Source organism: Dermatophagoides farinae, chromosome 6, assembly GCF_024713945.1.
Source record: "Dermatophagoides farinae isolate YC_2012a chromosome 6, ASM2471394v1, whole genome shotgun sequence".
Classification (NCBI taxonomy): Eukaryota; Metazoa; Arthropoda; class Arachnida; order Sarcoptiformes; family Pyroglyphidae; genus Dermatophagoides; species Dermatophagoides farinae.
The window spans coordinates 2,677,192-2,697,628 of NC_134682.1; the positions used below are offsets into that span (position 1 = coordinate 2,677,192).

The following is a 20,437-nucleotide window of genomic DNA, read 5'->3' on the forward strand; positions in this document are numbered from 1 at the left end:
TGTTGTTGTTGATTAGGGGAATGCCCAGTGTGAGAATGTATCGAACGATTCGATTCAAAATGATGATACGAATAAGAAAAATTTCAAGTTTTCACGTAAATTTTTGCTTATTGCCACTCTTGTTTTTGATGATATAAATCTTGTTTTTATTTTTATTTTTGTATTTGTTTGTATGTGTGTGTGTGTTATGATATGATAGAAAAAATAAAATTGCTTGGTAGTTTCAAGGACTTTATGTGCTGAATTTTAATTTTATTTGCAGTTACTTTCCGTCCATCCATCATCATATTTATTTTTGCGTAAATTTTTACCATCATTTCAGGCTTCTGGTTTTTAGCAATTTGTAAAAAGTGTAAAAAAAATGTCTAAAAAAGTGTTGGTTATCGGCAATGGTTCACGGGAACATTGTATTGCTTGGAAATTATCACAATCACCAAAGGTTTCGAATATAATTGTTTCACCTGGAAACGGTGGTCTATCACAATGCGGTGGTAAAATTTCCATGATTGGTATGTATGGCATTTCTTTACATTTGATTCAAATTTTATGATTTTATATCTCTATTGGTCAGATTTAAATTTATCGAATCACAATGAATTGATTGAATGGTGTCGAAACAATCGAATCGATTTGGTAGTTGTCGGACCTGAAGATCCTTTGTCGAAAGGCATATCCGATTCATTGAATTCAAATGGAATTGTTTGTTTTGGACCAAGCCAAAAAGCAGCTCGCATTGAATGTGATAAAGCTTTTGCCAAGAATTTTATGAAAAAATATAACATCCCAACGGCTGCTTTTGAAAATTTCACCGATCATGAACGAGCCAAAGAATATGTCCGTTCTAAAGGTGCATTGGTCATTAAAGCTAGCGGTTTAGCCGCTGGTAAAGGAGTGATCGTTGCAAAAACGGTTGATGAAGCGTGTGAAGCTATCGATGATATGATGCTGCGTAAAAAATTTGGTAAAGCTGGTAATGAGATTGTCGTTGAAGAATTTCTTGATGGCGATGAAGTTTCTGTGTTTGCCATGACCGATGGAGTGAATCATCGAATCTTGTTGCCGGCACAAGATCACAAACGAGCATATGATAACGATGAAGGTCCAAATACCGGAGGCATGGGTGCCTATTGTCCATATCCATTTTTAAACGATGAACAATTGGATATAATCAAAGAAAATATCATTCAGAAAACCATCGATGGTATGCATCAGGAAGGACATCCATTCGTTGGCCTATTATACGCTGGTCTAATGATTACACCACATGGCCCAAAAGTCATTGAATTTAATTGTCGATTTGGTGATCCAGAAACACAATCAATTCTTTCATTATTGAAATCAGACATCTTTGATCATTTCATGGCCTGTATGTATGGTCAAGTGGATGAAATTCGATTCGAATGGGATAATCGTTATGCTGTCGGCATTGTTCTTGCAAGTGGTGGATATCCAGGACCAATAGTCAAAAATATTGAAATACATGGCTTAAATATTTTGAATCAATTAAGTGATGTTCATGCATTCTACAGTGGAACTGCTTTGAAAGATGGTGATCTTGTTACAAGTGGTGGTCGAATTATGACCATTGTGGCATTAGATCATTCGTTGAAACAAGCGGCCATCAAAGCACGAAATGCCGTATCGATGATCAAAATTGAAAAAAGTTTCTTTAGAAACGATATTGCCAGCAAAGCAATTAGACGGTAATTTGATAACCAGAATGAGAGAAAATTATTTATAAAATAATAATATTTACCTTTGCTAGATTGGAGACACAAATTGATTACAAACAAAGCGGTGTTGACATCAATGCAGGAAATCAATTAGTCGAACATATCAAAGAATTTGCTCGACGTACAACTCGATCCGGTGTTATGGAACAGATTGGTGGTTTTGGCGCTCTGTTTGATGTGAGTAAACTTGGAATGCAGGATCCAATTCTTGTATCCGGTACTGATGGAGTCGGAACCAAACTGAAGATTGCAATCGATACGGGCATTTTAAACACGGTTGGCATCGATTTGGTTGCCATGTGTGTCAACGACATCCTTGTCCAAGGAGCTGAACCGTTATTTTTTCTCGATTATTTTGCTTGTAGTCGATTACGGGTGGATAAAGCTGCCGATATTATCAAGGGTATTTCCGATGGATGCCTTCAATCAAATTGTGCTTTGATTGGTGGAGAAACGGCCGAAATGCCTGGCATGTATGTTGGAGATGATTTTGATTTAGCCGGATTCGCCGTTGGTGCTGTTGAAAGAAGACAAATGTTGCCAAGAAAAAGCTCCATTGCTGAAGGTGATGTCATCATCGGTTTGACATCAAGCGGTGTTCATTCGAATGGATTCAGTATGGTCCGTAAAATTATGGAAGTCAATCAGGTCAATTTCGGAGATCAATTTGATGAACAAAGAAAATTTCACGATATTCTTCTGACGCCTACGAAAATCTATGTAAAATCTTTGATGCCTGCTATTAAAACTGGAAAAATCAAAGCTTTGGCACATATAACAGGCGGTGGTCTTATCGAAAATATTCCTCGTATTTTACCGAAAGAATTTGGAGTCGAATTGGATGCAATGTCTTGGCCAATGCATGAAATATTTACTTGGCTTAAACATGCCGGTAATGTTGCCGATCATGAATTGCAAAAAACATTTAACTGTGGCTTAGGAATGGTGCTGATTGTCAGTGCTAAAGATGCCAATGCTATTCAAGATCAAATTAAAACTTCAAATGGTGAAGAAAGCTATCAAGTGGGCAAAATTATTCGAAGATCTGATCGAGCTGTAATTGTTAGAAATTTTGCTCAAGCAATTGAACGTAATTCATCGAAAATAACGATTAAACGAACAGAACGAGAAAAGAAGCGTGTAGCTGTGTTGATTTCGGGCAGTGGAACCAATCTGAAAGCCATAATCGAATATGTCAATCGTAATGCACATAAAACTTGCATCAATTTGACCATGGTCATATCCAATAAAAGTTCAGCACCAGGATTACAGTTTGCCCGGGAAGCAGGTATTCCAGTTGAAGTGATTGTCAAGAAGAAAATACAATCACGCGAAGAATATGATCAATTATTAAACAAAGCATTAGATGATGCTCATATAGATATTGTTTGTTTGGCTGGTTTCATGCAAATGTTGACGGAAAATTTTGTCAATAAATGGATGGGTAAAATGATCAATATTCATCCATCATTATTGCCAGCATTTAAAGGAATGGATGCTTATGGACAAGCATTACAATATGGTGTAAAATTTACTGGATGTACGTCACATTTTGTTGTGCCAGAAATGGACGCTGGACCAATCATTGCACAGGGTGTAGTAGATATTCGTCCAGGTGAAACACATGATTCATTGGTTGAACGTGGTAAAGCGGTTGAACATCAAATTTATCCAAAAGCATTAGAATTGGTTTGCAGTGGTCAGGTGAAATTTTCAATGTAGAATATAATTATTTAAAAATGTGTTAAATATAATTTGATTTGATAAATGAAAAAAAAACTTCTTTTTTTATGTTAATCACAATCATTATTATGTGTTATCATTATCAAAAAAAATGAAATAAAATTGAGTCGAAAAAAAAATCAATTGAAAAAAATTTTATTTTTTGGCGCCATCACTGAATTTGTAGCCGAAGATTGAAAAAAAATCAATCGGTAACGTATGTTATGAGTGTTAAACCAATGTTTTTCTATGTGTATCTGTTTCGGTGATGTGAATTTTTATAATAAATTACGCGATCAACGAAGAATTTTGTATCAATCTTTTCATTTTTCTGCTGAATCCTTTAGTGTTTTTTTTTCTGTTCGTTTGTAATATATTACTGTTTCATTCAATTTAAGTATATTTATAACACCTCTCCAATAATTGATACAATACAGTGAAATGTATGAAAATCGAATATATTGATAATCATCAAACACGAATATTAATGGCAAAATTATCGCCGAACAAGAATTATTTCACTAACATGGATCATGCAACGGCCGCTACTGATGTGCATAACAATGATACATTCTTGGATTGTATGATTCTGAAATTTTATAAATTAGATATTGAACCATGTAAATCACGCGCAAATCGGTATGTAATTTTATTTTATTTTCTTGTTTTTATTTTTCGAAATCATATATGACAATGCAATTTTATTTTACATTTTATTTTAGTAATTGTACTAATAATGCACGTTGCCTTAAAGGTCTTGGCCAGGCAACGTGGCTGATTAATCAAGTGGAAGATATACAGGAAGAGGATAAAAATCTAGCCGGTGAAGAACAATTTTGTTTTCGTGGTTTAAAAAATCTTGGAGCCACATGTTATATAAATACATTCCTACAGCTATGGTTTCATAATGTCGATTTAAGGCAAGCAATATACAAATGGCGACCAAATGCCATATCAAATTTAATTCCAACATCATCGTTATCAGAACAATTTCTCGTAAATCCAATCACATGTCTTCAATTGGTTTTGTCTATGATGCAATACAGTGTACGATCAGTTGTTGATCCAACACCATTTATCAAATGTCTAAATTTAGATGCATCACAAGAACAAGATACTCATGAATTTTTAAGTCTTTTCAATTCATACATACAGAATAAATTGAATCATGAGAATGATAAATCTATACAGAAAACAATCAATCAACAGTATTGTATGAAAATTGCTTACATAATCAAGTGAGTTTTCACATTGTTTTTACCATTTGAGCGTTTGAATTTATAATCATAAACTTTTTTTATTTATTATCCAATTACAGATGTAGCAAATGTAAATTTGTTAGTGAACGTGAATCAGATTTCTACGAACTTCTTCTTCGTGTTAAAGGATTCAAAGATATTGATGAATGTATTGGTGATTATCTGAAGGAAGAAAATCTTGATGGAACAAATAGATATGCATGTCAAATATGTAATGGATTACAGGATGCTAAACGATTTATTGAATTACGAAAATTGCCACCAGTTTTGAATCTACAGCTACTTCGTTTTGAATCATCGAATGGCCATAGTCGAAAAATTAGTTCATTTCTCAAATTTCCTAAACGACTTGATATGAGCAAATTCGTGCGGCCAGAACAAACAAATCCCACCAATGCAAATGTATACAATCTGTTTGCCGTTCTCATACATGAAGGCCAAACCGCCTATTCCGGACATTATATAACTTTCATCAAAAAAGATAACTTATGGTTCAAATTTAACGATGAAAATGTTGAACAATTAAAAGATTTTAATCTGAAAATCGATAATGATGATGATTTTCATAGCGGCCAAAATGGTGGCAACAATGATGGCACTGGTAATGGTCGAAATGAAAAAGGATTCCATAAATCAAAAAATGCCTATATGCTTGTTTATAAACTGGATACTGAATCTAATAGACCATTACTGAATGAATTAAGGCAATCCAATCTACCCGATTATCTTGTTGATTATATTGAAAAAGATAATCAAAAATATCTGCAAGAAAAAGAAGATTTACTAATTCAAAAAGTTCGTATACAAATTTGATTCTGTTTTTTTTCTAAATTAATATTTTTTCCTCCTTCAGTGTCAAGAACGGCTAAAAGAGCTTAACCATCAGAGATTGGTCCGTCAAATTTTCTCCAAAATGGAACTGATTCAACCGCAAACAAAGCAATGTGATATAACTGTTAGTAGCAATATGAATAACAATCAAAATCATAGTCAATTAAATGAAACATTTGATGCTATCGATAAATCATGGTTGATGAATTTTTTTCGTGCATCCACATCGGATGAAGTGCCCGCTATCGATAATAAATCATTATTATGTATGCATGGAAAACTAAATGTAGATTCGTCATATAAATGCATATCAACAGAAAGTGCCGATCAAATTTATTCATTATATAAAAGTGATATTCGATTGAAATTACCCGAATATTTCTGTAAACAATGTATACAATATCGAATGTATATGTCTAGATTGAAACAGACGATTGATGATGATCAAAAATTGATTCGTAATCTTGGTAAATTTAAAAATTGTCAAGATGAAAATCTATATTTTGTGGGCAAAGAATCAATGAAAAAATGGAAAAATCTTCGAATCGATTCTATTAAACGCCAATATGAAGTTGATTTTAAACCTGGTTTGTATTATTCATTTATATTTCAATTATGAATTCAATTGATTATGGAATTTTTTTTTCTGTTCATTTTTACATTTAGCTACTAATTTTAATTTTAATGAAGATCTTCTTTGTCAACATGGACAGCTTTGTTCTGATTCATCCAAACGTACCCTTATTCGTCATCAAGCTTGGCTAATATTAAGGAAACATTTTCCTGGATCACCAGAATTTGATGAAAATGCATCGCCTTGCTCGGATTGTTTGGTATGTTTGATGAGAAGAAATCTTTTTTTCTTAAATTATTTTAATCTTGAATTCTGTACGTAAAAATAGGAAATCGATCGTAATAGACAAATTATTCGTGATAAAAACTATGATATAGCTTTGATTCAACGTTCTAGTCTGATTAATCTTTACAATGGTGAACTTTTTCGTTATTGGCCTGATTTACTTGCCGGACATTGTTATCATATGATTGCAACAAAATTCTATATGGCATGGAAAAAATTTGTTTCACATCCAAATACAACGCCATCACCTGATTCATTGATGCAATATGAATCGAATATTATTTGTACCAAACATTCATTATTCATATTTCCACCATTTGATGATAAATATGTTGGATATGATAAAATGTAAGTAAAATAATCATCACACATCATTGTCATATGATCGAAATTTTGAATATCGTTTTTTCTTTGCGTTAGTTACCTTATTTTAGACCAAAATGAATGGACAGCTTTGACAGAATTTTATAACTTTTCCATCGATGTATCATTTATTCGAATAAATGATAGTGAAAATTGTGATCAATATGAATTAAAACCAGGATTCTGTTCTTATTGTCATCAGACATTTGTTCAAGAGGAGAAACAAAAACGATTTATCTATGATAAATTACCTATTTATGTGAAAAAAATTGTCACTGAGGATGTGAATACTGATGAAGATTTTAATAATAATAATAATGTATGTCTATTGAATTTTTTTTCCATTAACTTGAATTTTCACTTATTCTCTTTTTTTCTGATGCGGGGTTTAGCCAATCAAAAAATCTAAAATAATCGACTCTAATCATAATCAACAACATAGGAATGATTTCGAAACGGTACAAAAAAATAATCAACAGCAGTCACAAACGAATCAACGAAAACGTACGTTACGAAAACGGCGTATGTTTAATGAATTGGAAATTCTTTCCTCATCACATGATAAATTAAAAGATATTAAAGTTAAGGTAGATGTTTTTTTTTGAAAAAATTCAAATACTCACTATGTATCAATGGTTTCATAGATAATGCAACATTTTAATGTGGCCACATATGATCAAGTATTATGGTATAATGGTAAACAATTGTTATCGGCACAGAATAATTGTACAATTGGAGAATTGGAAATCGAACCACACACTACATTGTTACTAAAGGTAAAAACGAAACAGCCCAAATAATTATAACCAAATCAGAAGAAAAAAACCTTATCTTTATTTCACTAAAGAAGGGGTTGAAAATATCCATTTTGGATATCTAATTTTTCTTTTGAATTCGATTGAAATCACCGGGCTTTTATGAAAATCAATTATGTTTGTGAACAATACATTGCTTACGGTTAAAAAGCTACAACACTTGATGCTTTTTGGTAATCGCGCTTAGCTCTTTGATGTGGCAAACAATTGATTGTATGAATGAAAGCGAGCGCGAGAAAAAAAAAGAGAAAAGAAAGTTTAGACCCGTACGTAATAGTCGGGATCGTGAGAAAAGCACCTTATAACCTTTGCCATTCGACAATATGTTTGTCTCATTCATATGCATATAATAGTCATTCTCCCACAATCTCTTTATGTGACTGGCAACAATCATTCTCGGGCAGGTTGTTAAACTCTTTCGTTATGTAATGATATTATATATGATGATGATGATGTGCATAGGTGGTCTTGTGTTGGCGGCGGCGGCGGCGGTTATTGTAGTTAAATAATCAACAAATAACGATATATACGGCCCAATGTCAAGGTTGCTTACAAGGATGGGAATTTGAAAATTGAAATTTTTTTTTTGCATTTCCGTATCAAGTTTTTTCTATAAATTTTTTTTTCGTTTTCTCATCATCATTCAGGTTGACGATATGATGGATGAAAATGTTTCACCCGTAGAATGTACTAACGGTAAGTTGTTTGTTGTAGATGTTCCGAAAAAAAACGCAATGCAGGATGGATTTTGCGTTTTTTTTCCTTTTCATGATGTTTTTTTTCGTTGTTGGAATTTTTGTTTTTTTTTATTTACCTAAAGTATTTGAAATTTAACCCTTTTTTGTCCTTGTTTTTTTTTTGTTTCTGTTTTTTTCTGTACATCATCATATAGTCGGTAATAATGGTCCGGAAGTTGGATTCAAAGGTGAGTTTTTTTCTTTTTGGTAACAAGATAACAAACATGTGTGTGCGTGTGTGTCGAATTTGACCTCAGTAATGTGACCTTATTATGTGAAATAAGTGAAAAAAATGATAACTCAACTTCAAGGCTGAGAATCATCATGATGATCATTCGTATGACGAATTATTGTTATTCAATCCTTTTTTTTGATGAAAATTATTTTGAATTGAAGAAAATGAAAGAAAAAAAAGTTTCTTTCCATTTAATCTGTCATTATATCTCGATGATGATGATTGGTGATGAGCGAAACTGATAGTAGTACAATAACCCCCTCCCTTTGATTCATTTAAATTTAATGTATGACAAGAAAATCAATGTAAATTGAATTTTTATTTTCTTTTGAAATTGAAAGAAATTATAATCCCTTTTTTTTTGGTTAAGGTAATTTTGTGTTTGAGATGTTTATCCTTGATATATAATGATGATGATGATGACAATAAGAAATGAATGATGTATGAAAAAAATTTGATACAATTGTCACAAATTTACGCATATTGCATACACCATATGTGTGTATGATTTGTTAATATCATTGTCAAGAAAATATATATTGATATATGATGATGACATTTTTGGATCACACACAAGCACACACAATGTTTTTTTTTCAATATAATTGAATAAATTTATATCATATCTTTCATTTTTTTTTCAGGTACTCAGCTTCATCTATTTTGAAAATTTATTTTTGTTTTTCGCCATTTTTCTGGCCATGTGATTCAATCTTACTTGTTGCTGATGCTGATGCTAATGCTGCTGCTGTCGCTGTCGCTGTTCAACCATATATTCCAACAATTTTTCAAGATGCATATACGGAGCCAAATTTTTTTTTTCATTCTGCATTCAAGGCCTTTGAAAAGAAAGAAACAATATTTTTGTGATTATCATCATCATTATATAACCAAAAAAAAAAAAAAAAAAAAAAAAAAATTTAACAACAACAAAAAATCAACATTAAAAAAAATAACTTTGTATCATTCACACACACACACACTAACACTAACAAACATCGCTATTTATCATAGAAAAATCATATAGAATTATTATTCATGTTTATAAAATTTTTTTTTTTACAAAAAAAACAATCAGATTGAACCCTTTCGTTGTTTTTTTTCTTGTTTTTTTTCATAGCTAAACAAAAAAAAAAGATTAATAAAATTGAAAAATTTTTTTTTCTCAAAATTCTTAAAGGTGACCCTTGGTAAATGGGTCGATGCTAGTGTTTAATGTCACACATCTTTACATTTATCATAACTAAATTTTCGTTCATTTACTTTAACCCGTTGTTTGGTGAGGAAAGTGTTGATTTTTTTTTTAAATTCTTAAAATTTAAATTAGCCACCTCCTTTCTTTCACATACTGGCTTGTCGATTTTTTTTATCTTCGGGATTGTATTATTGTAAAAAAAACGGTCGACGATGGTAGGAGGAGTTTTTTTTTGCTTTTCTTCTTTCCATTGGCATTTTTTTCAGCGGTAGTGGAGATTTTTTTTTTATTTTGTTTTTTTTTCGTTCATTGACAAAAAATTTTTTTTTTGCTTGTTTTGTACGGTGGCGGTGGTGGTTGACGCCTTTATCGAGGATGTGGCTGATTGAAAAAATTTTTTTTTTGTTATAACTGTTGAATCCAAAGAAAACCAGAAAAAAAATTTGGATAAAAAAAAACTTAGCGTGTATGTTGTGGATGGATAACGGGATTCAACAGCCAAAAAAAAAAAAACATTGTTTCATTCACATTCGAATATTCACATCGTTCACACAAATCGTTCGATTTTTCTTTGGATTTTTTTTTGGTTGATTTTTGCAAAAAAAAAAAATTTTTTTTTCTTGTCCATTTTTTTCGATTGCTGATTTTTTTTTCTTGTTGTTCATCTTCTCGGTGTGTGTGGGTGTCTACCATTATATTACAATAATAATCGAAAACGATGCTCGATTGCGAAATTCAGGTATGTCCATGTTTTTTCTGATTATTTTCGATTTCATTTTGGTTTTGTTGTTGTGTGATTTGAGACCATAATTTGTTAAATTTTTTTTTTTTTTTGAAAGAATTATTTGCTTTTACCCTTGAATTTTTTGAAGGTTATGATAATGAAAGGATAAAGTGAAAAACAACAATGAGGTCAAACTTGATTTTTTTTTAAATTTGTTATTTTCACAAATATTAATTTTGTGGATCATATTACTAAAAAAAAATCGATTGCTCGGAAATCCTTTCTTTGGGATTTTTTTTTTATTGTTTTGTTTGACTTTTGGATCATCATTTTTGTTGTCATTTTGTTTCATGATGATCTTTGAACGCTCGTTCGTTTATATGCTTGAGAAGTTTAGCTATTTGTATTTTTGATTCATACTTTCGCGTATATACACAATGTATTTTTGAATTTTCTTTTTTTTTCTTGACTTTGATCGATTAGATATGGATGGCTTTCTTTTTCGTTCAGTTCAGTTCAGTTCAATTCATTCATGTGAGGGTTATATAGAAATTATGGATGGAAAAATTACATCGTTGACTTTTTACACTATATGACAATAATAATACTGATGATGATGATGATGATGATGATGACGATGATGATGATGATGATGACATAATGGAATGTTGTCACTTCGTTTATTTCCATCTCCTTTCAATCCATTGATTATAATCGGTACTCGATCATAAATATCATAAATGTTTTCCTCAAAAAGAAAAACAGTATACGATTAGTTGCACGAAAACACATAAACACACAATGATTTTAGTATTACAATTTTAAAATTGATTGATTTTTTAAATCTTCATAGTATTGAATAATGATTTTCAATATTAGATATGGCCAATTTAATGATGATGATAAATGAATCGATAATGATTATTGGCTTACCGATGTCATTAATGGAATCAAGTGTTTAATTGAATCAGAATAGTTGTTATGTTGATGTTATGAAATAAATTTTACTTATTGGAACCAGTGAGCATAGAGAGAATATGTCCAAAATGAAGAAAAAAAAAAGAATAACGTACAAGTGATGATTAAATTTTTTACATTCGAGAAAATGGTTCGTTGATTTTCAATTTAAAAAAAGTTTCTTTCGAATCATTGATTGATAGTTAGTTGTACATAAACATTCCTTTTTGTTCAATTGAATATAAACTCCTAATTGATTGATCGATCGATTCTAATCAATAGTGATCATTAATGTGTGATTCGAAATTGATAATGATAGACTTACTACTACTATATTGGATCATTTATATTGGTTGAAAATTTCGAATTTTTTTTGTCGATTTTCCAAAATTTTGATTCAAACTGGCAAACAAAATTAAAACCGAATCAAGTATGAACATAAAGCGTTGAAAAATCTTTGATCTTTCACATCGATGACAAAAAAAAAAAAATAAAATCTTTGTTGATTTTATTGAAACAAAATAAAAATTCAATTTGAATGTCAATCGTATCACCATGATGATGATGATGATCATCATCATCATTAAATCAATGTTTAACCACTTGTTGATGAAAAAGCGATAGATGATTCAAATCAATGAAGCGTTCGATTCGAATTCATTTTATATTTCGACCTACCTGGTCGAACTGTTTTAGTGTCGAATGAGTGGACCAAAAAAAAGTTTATGGCTGATTGATTCGTGAATTCGAATTCGAGTGTTTTTTCTTTAGATCCAACCAAAAGAAAAAAAAAGATTCAATTTAATGAAATTGAATCAAGTTGACAATAAAATTTTTTTCCAATTGTCATCTTGTTTGAATTAAATTTTGTTTGTTTTTGTCTTTTTTTTTTCATTGTTGTTGTGTAAATCAATTTATCTCAAATGAATCGTATCCAATTTGTTATTTTTTTTGCCTATTCTTTATTTGATCTTGTTTTACAAATTTTTTTGTTTGTTTATTTTACATAAACACATAGAAAACCTTATTATGGCCAACAACCGGATCATCATCATCATCATCGACAGCTACATCGGAACAATCTGCTCATCATTATTATTCATCACATCATCATCCATATCATCATCATCATCATCATTCGAATGAAATTAATGGTAATTTTTGGTTATATTAGATTTTAGAAATTAAAAAAATTATTTTTATTTATTGAATTTTTTTTTTTTTTTTTTTGACATTTTCATTTTTCTAACCAAAAAAAAAAAAAAAAATAAAAGGATTCAATCGTTCAATGCCAGTAAAAACGAATCAGGCTGCAGCGGCGGCAGCAGCAGCAGCTGCTGCTAGTTCCGATCTTATTCGATGGATGTCGGTAATGTCGTCTTCGGTCATTTCGGCAGCTACGGCAACAACAACACAAACCAACGTTGATGGCACGACGACTAGCACGAATAACAACAACAACAACAACAATAACAACAACAGTCCAACACAGCATCACTATCAACAACAACAACAACACCCAAATCGACATCAAATTGATACAAATTTTGGATCATCATCATCACCACCACCATTATCATCATCATCTTCTTCATCAGTAGCATCATCACCACAAAATATATCATCATCAGCATCATCGTCATCATCATCATTATGTGCTCGTGGTTCATGGAATAGTATTGAGTGGCCTGCTCATCAATATTCTCAAAATTCTAATCGTTCATCATCATTGAAATTGAATAATACGTTGATTCCACAACAAACTACATCTTTATCGTTGGCAAAAAAAATCACAGGTAAGCTAGAAATGTACAAAATGACTAAATGGCTATATTCAAATGCTGTGTGTATTAGTGTTATATGGGTACGATGGACATTTTATTTTTTAATTTTCATCATACAACATACCGATCATGGTCACATGGTCGTGATTTGATCATAAAAAAACGAAATCTTTGCACTTTTTTTCTTGTTATCAAATCAAATGTTTATTTTATTTTCAAAAAACTTTCATTCTTTGTATAATTATTATTAATAGTTTGAACAGAGAAAGGTTATGATTTCCAGTTATTTGAATTTTTCCTTTTTTTATAGCTTTGAAAATAGAAAGAAAATGACCAATAGCTTCATAGAAAAATCCTATTATGACCAATAGTTGATGGTTATTTGGGCATAGTTATTGACTTTTTTTGGAATGATGATGATTGAATCAATCAATATTTTGTGAGTGTTTGTGTGTGTGTGTGGAGCAGCCACACATATATATCATAATAATCACACAGGTGCCTTTAATGGTCTATATTAGATTCTTTTTCATTCAATTTTTGTTGAATAAAAATGATTTCATTCAACATTCTCTTCATTCATATTCATGATATTCAATAATGATTGACCATTGGCTATTAAAAAATGGTTTTTATGATTTTTTTTTCAATTAGGTGATAGTATTGGTGAGGGGGTATGAAATATACAATCAAGCTTTTTGATTGGATGATATTAAGGTTTTTCTTTCTTTCTTTACACAATTGTCTTGTAGAAATTTTTGTTCATTTGTGTTTTTTTTTGTTGTGAAATGTGTGAAAAAAAATCAGTAGGCAGGGGATAGTATTGAATTCGAAAGAAAAAAAAAATCTGGGAGGGAAATAATAATGAAAAAATGTGTTGCGCATAGGCAGCTAATAATATAATAGTAAATTGTAAATAAAATAAGTGTGTTTGTCTTTGTCTTTTTGTTTGTATTTGACAACAACAACAACAACAAAAAAATCATTACATACACGCCTTTTTTTCGAAACTATAGTTTTCAAAAAAAAAAATCAATGAAACGGTTAATGGCTCCGCCTTGTAGATTTTTTTTTTGTTGTTCGTTGTTGTTGTCACTGTGAAAAAACGGTTTCTATTGTTTAGAATTTTTCATCAAAAAAAAAATAAAAATGAATGAAATTAAGCCATTCACAATATGTGAATATGAAGGTCAGTTCATCAAGAAGAAAATTTTGTTTACTGTTGGTTTTTTTTTATTCAAAGAATTCATTCTGGACTTTTTATTGTATTCATATTCCGGAAATTCTTCATTGATTAAATGGAATTTTTTTTATGATTAAAAAAAAATTTCTAAATTTATCTGAAATTAAGCAAACACAACGTTCGTTCAATTAAATCTAATACAAACAAACATTAAAGTGCGAGAAAGATAGAAAGTGATCTACTATACCGATTTGTGTATAATACGGTTTATAATACCGCTAGATCGATTATTATTATACGTATTACCATTTTACGTATTATTAACCCGCACGTTTTTAAAATCATGTGAAAGGGTTTCATTTTTATTTTCAAGGTGACTTGGAGGATGGGAAACAGTCGAATCATGAAAAAGTGATGATGGTGGTAGTGTGTGTGTGTGGCGGGGGGAAAGGGAATAAGTCTGGTAACCATTTTGAACTTTGTGTGTGTAGTACTTTTATATGAATTAAAGGACAAATCAAAAGGACACGACCAGAAAAAAAGGGCAAGGACCTTTTGCTCTAAGGACTATGTCGTGAATGTCAACTGCTGCTGTATGGATGGCTTGATGATGATGTTTATTTGTGTTGTTGTGTATATGAACTTTTAGCTCATTGGTTGTTTGAAAATGAAAGATACGTTAATATAAAAAAAATGATGCGAATGATGAAAAGTGGATATTTTTCACTTGACAAAATATGATTTCAATTTGATTTGATTGAATTATTTTTCTGCGTCTGTGTGTGTGTATGTTCGATATACTGACCAGAAAAAAAATGATTTAAACCGGTAATAAACTGTATCGATCGTGTTTTTTTTCCGTTTATCCTTTGAGCATATTCCATATTCATTTTGTTTCGATTTTTAAATTTCCTAAATATTTTTCATTTCATTTTTTTTTCGGCCGCAACCATTTTTATATAATGATCTATGGTTGTAACCGTGGTATTGTAATGAATATCCTGAATTGTTTTTTTTTTTTAATCATATTCGGGGCGTTAACACTAGCTTGAGAATCATTCAACAATTTGAACATCTAGCAATTAATTTTTTGTTTGTTGTGTTTTTATCCCCCCATTTAGTTCTAGTTCTAGCAGCATTTTATGATGATGATGTTGATTGTATGGGATAAATAAGTTTTTTTTTTAAATTTCTTTCGGACCAAAGTGAAAAAATTTTTATTTATTTTTTTTTTTGTTCCAAATTTTTTCACTTTGCATATATTTCACATTATTTTATTATGAAACTTATACACAACATAATAATACAAGTGTGTGTGTACCGCATTCCAATTGATATGAATTGAGTGTGTGAAAACTTTTTTTTTGTATATACGAACCAGAAAAACTATATGAAGTTCCATTCTTTTTTTTTTCTTCTGGAACATTTTTTTACAACAAAATAAAAAACGAATAGAATTGTTGTATATATGTGTGTGTTTATGGCCAATTTGTAAAAATAGTCCATTTTTTGATTTCATGCCGTATGTATTGTGTGTGTGTGTGTGTGTGTTTGCTTGCTGCACTTTTTTTAATTTTTTTTTTTTTTTTTGGTTTCGTCATTTATGATGTTGTTGTTGATGATGATATGATGATTATGATGATGTGTTATTGTTGTTTTTGATGATGTTGGTGGTACCAATGTTGTCTTTGTTATTATTATTGTTATTATATTTACTATCAAGAAATATATTTTTCACAATTTTTTTCGACCAAATGACCATAATAGATCTTAAAGATGATTCATCAATAATGATGATGATGATGATGAAGAAAACGACGGCAAAAATGGAATCATTTTCAAATCCATCCTTAGCAATATCATCGACACCTTTACAATTACAATCACCAACATCTTTATCGATTATCAATAATAATAATAATAATAACGATAATTATAATTATTTGTGCAATAATAATAATATAAATGCCAATAATACCAATACAATAATCTATGGTGATCGATTGATTAGAAATGACAATAATCTAATCGATTCACATTCACAATCATCATCATCATCATCATCTCCAATATTTAATGATCAACAGCAACAACAAGTAAATATTATTGAAATGAATAATATTATACAACATGATGATGATCATCAAAATACGAATCAACAACAACAGAATAATCTACCACCAGTGATATCATTGTTTAAATTAAAAAATTTTCTCTATCAACCTAAATTTAAAAATTTACTAAATACAACAACAACCAATGTTAATAATAATAATGATGATCAAAATGGTACACAGATCATGAATGGTGTAAATAATAATGTAGATGACCTGTGGTGTAATCTGATTGATTTTTTTTATCCTAATCATTTTTTATTTTGAAATTATTATCCATTTCATTTTTTACATTTATTGATTGTCATTAATAATTTTTTTTCATTCTTTTTTTTTGTTCCCAACCTTAGGAACTTCTAATGGAACGTTGCCAGTGAATGAAACAATATCAACAACAACGCCCGTTATAAACAATGAAAATGAATCTATAACCAATACAACGAATTCTTCTGGATTTGTATATGGAATAAATTCTTCTTCCAATATTAATAATAATAACACTGATTCATTATCGCCAAACAATTCAACATTATTTAATCGACATCATTCAGTAACAAATTCCATTAATACTAATAATTCTTCGTCATTATCAACAACAACAACAACAACATCGACAGTGGCATCAACATCGACAGTTGGACAAATTTTAACAAGTATAGCTAGTAATAATAATACTGTTGTTGGTGGTCAACAATCAAAATTTTCATCATTGAATCATTTTCAATCTAATCACAATTCTCAACAAAATCAACAACAACATAATCATCAAACAAATTCCAATCAGAATCTAAATCATTATCATCATCAACATGGTTTGTCGACCAATGGCAGTATAACTCCATTTAATCGAAAATATCAATGTAAAATGTGTCCACAGGTATGTGTGTATTGGAAATTTTGTTTTCCAAAAAAAAAAGTTTTTTTCATGCATGATATGATGAACATTCAAATTCTTTAATTTTTTCTCCATACAATATTTTTTTTGGTTTGGAATTTTTCACTTGTGATTTGTAGGAAAATTAATCCATTTGATTATTATATGAACTTTAATCGATTGGTTTCATTCGTCAATATTTGCTTAGGGAATCGATTTTTTTTTAATTTTCAAAAATTTAGGTGAGATGGCTTGAGATGATTTTTATTTTTCTCTAATGTTTTAATTTTGTTACTATTTTTTTCTGGTTATAATTCTCATGAAATTTGATAAAATAATTCAAACAAACAAACAAACAAATAAACAAGGAAAAAATAGAAATCATCAAAAAAAATATTCATTTTAGTCAAAAAAAAAAAAAAATGTTCATACCAATTCCTAGAAAATCAAATTCAAACCTTGATATTGATTGATTGATTTTATAAGTTTGATTTGATTCGATTTGATTATTATTAACAGAATGATATAATCAGTTCAAAGTAGAAAAAAAATTGATAAAAAATGGAAACAGAGTAACAACACATAGCTCATCAACACCAATCAAATAAAGTAATCAAACACTTTTTTTCTGTTTCAACTTTTTTAACTGTGAACCAAACAACAACAAGGGCTGTATTGATTTTATTTTTTTCAATTTGATGATGATGTCAATGTGTTTATGTGTGTGTGTTGTTGTTGTTGATGATGATGATGATGATGATGATAATACAAATCTAATGCGGCAATGATCATTCGATCCATCAACAACTGTTGCTGATCACATTTTTATAGCGGCCATATAGCCACTGGTTGTGGTGATGATGGTGGCCATCATCATCCATCACCCAATTTAACTCGTCCATTAAATAATCATTCATTCATAATCGATACATTGAATTATCGATTATGATGATTGTACATCAATATCATTATCATCTACATTTTTCGATCATTTTTTTTCTATGGGGATGGAAAATTTTCTTAACAAAAACGAAACATTTCGCATTTTTATTTATTAGTCTAAAAATTTAAACAGTATGAATCAAATGGATCTTCATGATAATAATCATACAAGTGTTGTTGTTGTTAGCCATTCACCATCTTCACCATCATCATCATCATCGAAAACGACGACAACGATCGTAACATCTAAATCATCAGTAATGAAATGAAAATTTTTTTTTTATTTCAACAAAAAAAAATCAAATTGATTCTGATTTATTGTTATTACACACACAGATCTAGTTTATTTTATTAATAATTTAATCAGATTAATTTTGTTTACTTTGGTCAAATTTTTTTACTTGAAATTATTTTGGCCAGATTTTTTTTTATTTAATTTAATCTAATTTTATTTTTCTTTTTTTTAAAGGTTTTCTATTCAAAAGCCGACATGCAACTACATACACAGGTACATATGCGTGAAGCTAAGCCATACCGATGTACAGAATGTACTAAATCATTCGCTAATTCATCATATTTATCGCAACATAGCCGGATACATTTGGGTATCCGTCCCTATCTTTGTGAAATTTGTCTTAAAAAATTTACCCAGCTATCACATCTGCAGCAGCACCAACGGACTCATACCGGCGATAAACCGTATAAATGTCGTTATGGAAATTGTACTAAAGCATTTTCTCAATTGTCAAATTTGCAGTCGCATTCGCGTTCACATCAAACGGATAAGCCATTTAAATGTAATATATTTGTAATGCAATATATATAATGAAATAACCTAACTCTAAAAAAACCTTTTAGGTAATTCATGCTATAAATGTTTTGAAAGTGAGAGGGCCCTTTTAGAACATATACCTAAACATAAAGATTCGAAACACTTGAAGACACATATTTGTCAATATTGTGGTAAATCATATACACAGGAAAGCTATCTACAAAAACATTTGCAAAAACATACGGATCGTGCTAGTGGTGGTTCCGGTTCGGTGGCAACAACTACATTGAAACGAAATTCATCAGCATCGGCTCAGCATCATCATATTCACCATCAACAACAACTTCAACAACATTCCCATCAACAACAACAAGGTGATAATGCAACCGCAGCAACCACTTCTTCTGGTATACATTTGATCGATAATAATAATATTCATTATTGGTCCAAATCGAATCCAATTGAATGTAACCTTAATTCATCACAATTATCAATAACGAATGCTAATCGTCAACAAAATCATTGCATTCTACCTATATCGACATTCGATCCATCGTCATCAGCGATTTACGTTAATAATAATGGTCTGGATTTACAAATGATCGCCAATAATTCCAATAAATCAGCTACGACTAGTACAACAGCATTTCCATTACCACAAAATTCCATAAATTCATCAAATAATCAAACATTTCGAATGACGTCTTATTTTCCAACGCACGAGCCATTCAATTTTCCAAATAAAATTTCTGGTATGGATACAATCACCGGTATGGTTGTAGCAACAAATCCAAGTGGTAGTGTAAATGTCAATGCGAGTAATAAAAAATCATCATCAACAACATCATCTTCAATTGTAACGAATTTATCATCATTAGATAAGAATGCTGCCGTTAATCAGCCGATTTCATTTCCAAATCAATTGATTGCATTGAATCAGATACGTAATTTTGTAAATACATCAACATCCAACATTGTTGGAACAACTATTGTTGGTAATGAACAACAACAACAACAACATTCGATCTCATTGAAAGAAACGACCGATTAATGACAATGACAACAAAATAATCATCATCATCACCACTCATTAATTATGTTATCGACAATGTTCAGTGTGTCTGTGATTCATCCTATATACCACTTTTAATTATTAATATCTCATCATCATAATAACCATTTTGCTTCCATGAAAAAAAAGATTAAAATAATATATCAACCAAAAAATTTTCTTTCGTTTTTTTTTTGTTCAAAAATATTGAATAAATTCAACCTACTAATAATAATGTATGTCACTCTGTCATCATCATCATCATCAGCATCATCATTATTAAAGCC

The 20,437-nt window shown here is 30.2% G+C and overlaps 3 protein-coding genes across 4 annotated transcripts; all 3 read left to right on the top strand.

Moving 5' to 3' along the window:
* The first annotated feature begins 114 nt into the window (after positions 1–114).
* On the top strand, positions 115–3,595 carry Gart (trifunctional purine biosynthetic protein adenosine-3 Gart). Its single transcript, XM_047056419.2, has 3 exons — positions 115–509; positions 572–1,703; positions 1,766–3,595. Exons 1-3 carry the CDS (start codon positions 362–364, stop codon positions 3,453–3,455), a joined length of 2,970 nt encoding a protein of 989 aa, XP_046912375.2. The 5' UTR covers positions 115–361; the 3' UTR covers positions 3,456–3,595.
* A 71-nt stretch (positions 3,596–3,666) lies between these two features.
* LOC124493350 (ubiquitin carboxyl-terminal hydrolase 48) lies at positions 3,667–9,725 on the top strand. The gene is made up of 12 exons (XM_047056418.2): positions 3,667–4,094; positions 4,178–4,693; positions 4,774–5,509; positions 5,568–6,132; positions 6,212–6,378; positions 6,448–6,752; positions 6,825–7,086; positions 7,160–7,354; positions 7,412–7,543; positions 8,230–8,278; positions 8,475–8,507; positions 9,199–9,725. Exons 1-12 carry the CDS (start codon positions 3,901–3,903, stop codon positions 9,219–9,221), a joined length of 3,177 nt encoding a protein of 1,058 aa, XP_046912374.2. The 5' UTR covers positions 3,667–3,900; the 3' UTR covers positions 9,222–9,725.
* Positions 9,726–12,468: 2,743 nt separating this feature from the next.
* LOC124493932 (uncharacterized) lies at positions 12,469–20,326 on the top strand. Of its 2 annotated transcripts, XM_075731916.1 has the most exons (6): positions 12,469–12,584; positions 12,705–13,226; positions 16,165–16,686; positions 16,862–17,388; positions 18,797–19,124; positions 19,186–20,326. In XM_075731916.1, the coding sequence occupies exons 2-6, from the start codon at positions 12,719–12,721 to the stop codon at positions 20,148–20,150; spliced, it is 2,850 nt and encodes a 949-aa protein (XP_075588031.1). In that variant the 5' UTR covers positions 12,469–12,584; positions 12,705–12,718; the 3' UTR covers positions 20,151–20,326. The 2 variants fall into 2 exon arrangements, with proteins under 2 accessions (XP_075588031.1, XP_075588032.1); XM_075731917.1 differs by lacking the exons at positions 12,469–12,584; positions 16,165–16,686.
* The last annotated feature ends 111 nt before the right edge of the window (positions 20,327–20,437 follow it).

Excerpts from the sequence above, each read along its gene's own strand:
- Gart (XM_047056419.2), top strand. The coding sequence starts at position 362 with ATGTCTAAAAAAGTGTTGGTTATCGGCAATGGTTCACGGGAACATTGT. Across the intron at positions 510-571 it reads TGGTAAAATTTCCATGATTG|ATTTAAATTTATCGAATCAC; the intron begins GTATGTATGGCA and ends TCTATTGGTCAG. Across the intron at positions 1,704-1,765 it reads GCCAGCAAAGCAATTAGACG|ATTGGAGACACAAATTGATT; the intron begins GTAATTTGATAA and ends TACCTTTGCTAG.
- LOC124493350 (XM_047056418.2), top strand. The coding sequence starts at position 3,901 with ATGAAAATCGAATATATTGATAATCATCAAACACGAATATTAATGGCA. Across the intron at positions 6,133-6,211 it reads TGAAGTTGATTTTAAACCTG|CTACTAATTTTAATTTTAAT; the intron begins GTTTGTATTATT and ends TTTTACATTTAG. Across the intron at positions 7,544-8,229 it reads ACACTACATTGTTACTAAAG|GTTGACGATATGATGGATGA; the intron begins GTAAAAACGAAA and ends ATCATCATTCAG.
- LOC124493932 (XM_075731916.1), top strand. The coding sequence starts at position 12,719 with ATGCCAGTAAAAACGAATCAGGCTGCAGCGGCGGCAGCAGCAGCAGCT. Across the intron at positions 13,227-16,164 it reads GTTGGCAAAAAAAATCACAG|ATCTTAAAGATGATTCATCA; the intron begins GTAAGCTAGAAA and ends TGACCATAATAG. Across the intron at positions 17,389-18,796 it reads AATGTAAAATGTGTCCACAG|GTTTTCTATTCAAAAGCCGA; the intron begins GTATGTGTGTAT and ends TTTTTTTTAAAG.